The sequence below is a fragment of the Colletotrichum fioriniae genome (assembly GCF_027942845.1).
Source record: "Colletotrichum fioriniae strain IMI 355084 chromosome Unknown scaffold_7, whole genome shotgun sequence".
In the NCBI taxonomy this organism is placed as follows: Eukaryota; Fungi; Ascomycota; class Sordariomycetes; order Glomerellales; family Glomerellaceae; genus Colletotrichum; species Colletotrichum fioriniae.
In genome coordinates, this window is record NW_027076843.1 from 1,860,820 (window position 1) to 1,866,425 (window position 5,606).

At 54.9% G+C, this 5,606-nt stretch overlaps 1 protein-coding gene across 1 annotated transcript; it reads left to right on the forward strand.

Moving 5' to 3' along the window:
* Positions 1-2,510: 2,510 nt before the first annotated feature.
* Positions 2,511-5,606, forward strand: PBP1 (poly(A)-binding protein binding protein; the record flags this gene model as incomplete). The annotated part of the gene is made up of 5 exons (XM_065757797.1): positions 2,511-2,601; positions 2,686-3,064; positions 3,129-5,335; positions 5,389-5,396; positions 5,472-5,606. The coding sequence occupies 5 exons, from the start codon at positions 2,511-2,513 to the stop codon at positions 5,604-5,606; spliced, it is 2,820 nt and encodes a 939-aa protein (XP_065613714.1).

Below are 5,606 nucleotides of genomic sequence, written 5' to 3' on the forward strand. Positions count from 1 at the left end.
ATGGGGATTTAGCCCTGTCTTGTAGCGGCCGAATGAACCGTGTATCAACAGTCAAGCATTTGCGGTAGAATGGGGAAATGTATCCTTTGTGAACATATGTAGTAGAATTTTCTTGTGTCTGCCTAGCTTGCCTAATTCCCACGTATGAAATTGTTTTGTTCACTTATTGACCCGCGTTATGCTCAAGATCATACGCTACTGCTGTCTACTCTCATCGTCGGCCTGTAGAGAAATACGTCTCTCAACGTTTCTCAGATGAAGGGTGGACTCAGAAGAACATAGAAGGGGCTGAAAACATTCTCCAAAAGCTCGATGTCTATTCCACAGGACAAATGACGAAAAGCTGTCTCTGCAGACGCATAACTCTTTTGGTAGAAACGGTATTACTTCTTCTTCTTCTCATGTGGTCGAACAAATATTTTTTCCGCAGCTAGCCTTCAGAGATTGATATGATGTACATAAGAAGGAGGCTCTATATGTACCCTACAGCGAATGCATATTGCCACATAGTACTACGTAGGATGGTACAGAATGTTTCTCCGTCCAAGAAGGTTACAACAACCACCGGTCCACCAGGGGTCTTGAGGCACCCGAGCACCAACGAGGGCCACACGGACACAGCTCATTGGTCTTCGGGCCTGACCAAAAGCTTATTGGCTGAGGGTGCAGTTGCCGAAAGACTTTCAGGTCCACCTACACACTGGGCAACTTGAAGTACGTCTTGCGTAAAGAAGATAGGTCTGTGGCTGGTGTACCATCTTAGCTTGAAGGAGGACGATACTCCCTGGAAGTACTTAACGATCACAATGACAACTTTGGCCAAGTATTTAGCCAATGGCAGGAAAGAATGAGGTAACAAGACGCAATAATAAACTACACCAAATGTTGACTGAGAGTTGCTCGAAACAATGCATGGACATGGAGGTGAGGGGACAACACAGAGCACGGCCCCTCAGTGAGGTAAGGTAAGGTATTATTGGGCGACAAGGTACCTGTTTTGAGTACCTCATGTTAAGGCAGAGTAGCCAGACAACCATACGGTCCATCCATACCCTACGCAGTACATACATGCTTGGAGAGCAGCTCAGGTGAGAAGTTGGGGGCTGCAGCAATGGAACAAGAATGAGGTAATTGTGCGAGTGCGAACCCCCAAAGTTGAAAGAGCCACCTCAGACTGTAGCTCAGGGAGTGTGTACACAGTATCTGCAGTACAGGACGACATGAGGCAGCCTAAGGAGATGTCTCGTGCCTTTAATAAACCGCGCTGATGGTGGTGGATTGGTTCGAGGGGCTTAAAACGATCCAGGGGCCACTCATCTCTAGCCATCCCCCGGGAGCACTATCCGTACCCGCACCCACACCCACACCACGCCTTTTCCCTCGCTAGCCCCCGTCCAAAGTGCAAGGCGCAGGGTACGAAGTACACCACACCAGAGGGCAGGGCCCACGGGCGAAGGAAGGTACCCCAAGTTAAGCATCCCCAATCCCACACAGAGCCCAGCACCCGGACAGGTCCAGTACGCAGTAGGGGACTGCTGGTGCCAGTTGCTGCTGAACACTGGTGGAGGGAAAACAAAGCCTCACCTCACCTCACCTCAACCTCCACACCCAATCCCAACTCCCTCCACGTCCTCGCCCTTTTTTATGCCCACGATCGACGCCGGTCTCTTGTGCCTGCTTCTTCCCCCCCCTTCAACCCTCCGCTCGGAGTTGCCCAATTGCGACGCAAACTGAGCAGTGCCTTCTCGACAAGGACTATATCTGGGGGAGACTTTCGTTTCTCTCCCCTTTTTGCTGGGCCTATTCAGCCCTCTTCGCAGAACCTCTCGACCAGGTGAGACACATAGCCATCATCCTCCTTCCCAATCTTCGCATCGTCCTTCAGCCCTACACTTTGGACATAGCAACACCACCTTCTCTCTTTCTTCCTTTGCGCTGCCTTTCTCCACTGCATCGCACCTCCCCTTGTTCTCTCTTCGCTGCTTTGAACGTCGTCGCCAACCATACGTCAAGCTGCGACCTGAAGCTATCTGTCCTTCACACTGCTGTTCTCCCCCCGCCGTTGAACCCTTGAAAGCTAACCGTGGCCAACATTGTCGTTACTGCAGGTGAATCTGCTCAGAACTGTCGGGCCCACCGCGGCCTCACTGTCTGAACATCTCGACGATCAAGGGTCAACGACGACTGCTCGATTCTCGAACCCGACGAACCGATATATCCTCCGATTCCCGTCGCAAGGTGTGTAGTACCACTGATTCACAGACTCTTTACCTCGCACTCAGCGGAGTCATTTCCGATTATCAGCGTACTGTCCGAATCCGATTTGTTACTTCATTTTCGATTGCGTCTTGGAATTCCGACCCAAACCACTCTATATTGATGCACAAAAAGTATAACCAAAGTGTTGGCTGACTTCTTCCTCGTAGGGAACTGGAGGTCATTGGTAGCCAAGGTGGCACTGCTGTCGAAAGAATCCTACCTGTACTACCTCGACAGTCCACGGCTGCAAGATGGTCGCCCCTAAGAAACCTCAGAGCGAAATCAACAACGGAAACAAGTCCAACAACATGTCCTACAACAAGAGGGATTCGGCCATGGGTGGTAAGGCTGACGGCAAGGGCCAAAATGGCATGCCTATTTCTTCACCCTGACCACTGCAAAAACATAATGCTAATCGTAATGCAGGCGCTCGATCTGGGTTCAGAACCGATACCGCTATTTCCAACAACAGACCCGGTACTGAGCGAACCCTCCAGCCATGGGTCCCCGACTCAAACGATGGCATCGATGGCAGTTTGGAGAAGCCATCTGGCAGTGGAGGAGCTTGGGACCAATTCGCTGAGAATGAGCGACTCTTCGGCCTCAAGACCGACTACGACGAGAACATCTACACAACCACCATCGACAAAAGTCACCCGCAGTACCGTGATCGCATGGCTGCCGCCGAGCGCAAGGCTCGCGAGATCGAGCGAAGCCTGGCCACCACGGCGCACGTTGCGGAGGAGCGTGTCATGGATTATGTCACTGGCGGTGGTGACGACAAGGGCGGGGACGAAGAAGACAAGTAAGGCTCTCTCTCTCCTTGATGTCTTCGTCTTGAAGCAGCCCAAGCTAACACCCATTTCCAGATACAGCGGAGTCCGCCGTCAGGACTTTCCTCCTTTGTCGAGCCGCGAAAACAAGTACACGCCTCCTGCCAAGCGAGCACCCGCTTCGAATGCGACCGTCGTTGGCGCCCCGATTGACCCCGCGATCATCTCGTCGCAACTGAGAGCCCCCGCAAAGAAGCAGACCACAGTGAAGCCCGAAGATGCCAAGCTTTTGAGCCAGCTCGTCAACAAGGGCAGTGCTACCCAAGCTGCTGAGGCGCCCAAAGCCGCTGATCCCAAGCCTGCTGCCCCCGCCACGAAGACTGCCCCGAAGCAGGAGCCGACCAAGCCGGCCGAGACAAAGCCAGCAGAGACGAAGCAGACCGTCGCCGCAAAGCCCGGCGACGCCAAGACTGCTGAGAAGTCGGCTACCCAAGCCCGTCCCTCGGCAGCTACGAGCCGAACGATCTCCCCGCAGGTCAAAGAAGGCGCCCCGGGAGCTCCGAGTGCCACTGCGACGGTCGAAGCCGACGTTTTGAAGTCGTTCAGAACGTTTGCCAGCCAGCAGCGGCAGAACGCTGAGAAAGTTCGGAGCAGCAAGGCCAAGGCCGACAAGGAAGTCAAGTTGACAGAACTGAAGAAATTCGCCGACACCTTCAAGCTGTCTACTCCAGTTCCTACTGACCTGATTTCCATCATCGCCAAGGACCCCGATAAACAGAAGGAAATTCAGGCGAAGGCTCTCCAGAACGCGGAAGATGTTGCTCGTACCAAGACGACACCCACTCTCAAGGGCAAGGACGCTTCATCGAAGGAGGGTGCAGGAAAGCCGCCTGTTGATGCCCCAGCTGCTCAAGCCTCCGTTGAGACAAGGAATGCTACTCGTCCGGCGCCAGCAAATACTATTTCTCCCTCCAATGTTCCGAACCGTCACCCGAATGCTCGCCAGTCTTACGCCAGCCCTCAGTATCACGCCCAAACGTACAGGAACGATAGATCTGGCCAACACATGGCACAACAGAACCGCCAGCCCTTGGCACAGCGCCTGCGCCACGTGGAGCAGCAGAAGATGTCGGCGCCTCCCAACCAGCACCCTGGTGGCCCTGACATGCGGATGCCGCCAACCGGCCCTGCGAACAACACTGAGGCCTTCCGGCGTGCAGGCGGTGTCCCGAGTCACCTTGGCGGGAAGTTGAACCCTAACAGCCACGAGTTCAGACCGAACCCCTTCGCGACTTCCTTCAACCCGAATGGACACCCCAGCGCAGGTTCCAGTCCTCGCTCTGCTGCTGCCAACAACGCCCCAGAGACAGCATCGACCCCGGCAACAGCTGGACAGTTGATTCGTCGGAAGACGAAGGCAGTCGATGTGAAGAAGTGTTACATACTGGCACACGTCAAGACGTTCACGCCGCCCCAGGGTCGGAACTGGGACGACAACGACGGTCTGAGACCCTCATACGACACCCCGCCTACTTGGAGACAACCTTCAGACAACGAGAAGCCGGATTCTACGATGCTCATGACTTCCAAGGAGTTCTTGGAGCGTCAGTCATTCGCTGTGTCGTCAATTGCCACACCGAACCACACTCACGTTGTTCCTAGCGTGGCTCACCAGCATCAGCTTCCCTTTCATCTGCAGCAACCTGCGCACGGTATGGGCCCGCGTCAGTCACCACACATGCCACCCATGCCTATACAAAACCAACATGGACATGTTCCCCATACACCGTACCAGAATATGGATGACCACCGGATGATTCACTCCAACTCGGCCCAGTCCTTCGCTTCGCCGCGTATGGCACAGGTCCCTATTACTTACAACACGCCAGCCATGACCTCGGCGGGTCAGGTGCCCTACAACCAGCCGATGATGCAGCCCTACGGTGGGCCGGCTACACCTCAGATGGGTGGCTACCGAAACTTCTCCCAAAACCATCAATACGTGCCGCAGCAGCCCGGTGGCCCTATGGGGGCACCTATGATGCCTCAATTCATCAACCCCCAAGGCATGGTGCCGGCACCCGGTCAAATGCCAATGTATGCTGGCAACCACCAGTTCATGCCTCCGAATGGCGCGCCGCCTCAGCCTATTCCAGGGGCCAACGGCTATCCCAGCCCGGGACGCCCGTCAGCGCCGATGATGGTTCATCAAGGCTCGCAGCAAGGCCAACCGGTGTATGGCATGAGCCCCAACGTGCAGTACCAGCAGCCTGCGTATACTCCGCAGCAACCCGGCGGTCAGGGTAAGATGGTACCCGGCAGTCGCTTTCAATAAACTGCTAACACCTCGGCTTAGTTGGCAATGTGCGTGGGTACAATAGTCCCGGACCTCAACACTTTGGAACGAGTCCCTCTCAAATGCATCAATACGGCGCACAGCACCGCAGTGGAAGCAACAATTATGGAGGCAAGCCGTTCAACAACCATGGGCAGCACCAGGGTCCTCAACAGGTTCCCGCGGCGCCTGCCAGTGGTCCTGGACACGCTCCTGGAGGTACCGAAGAAGCCAAATGA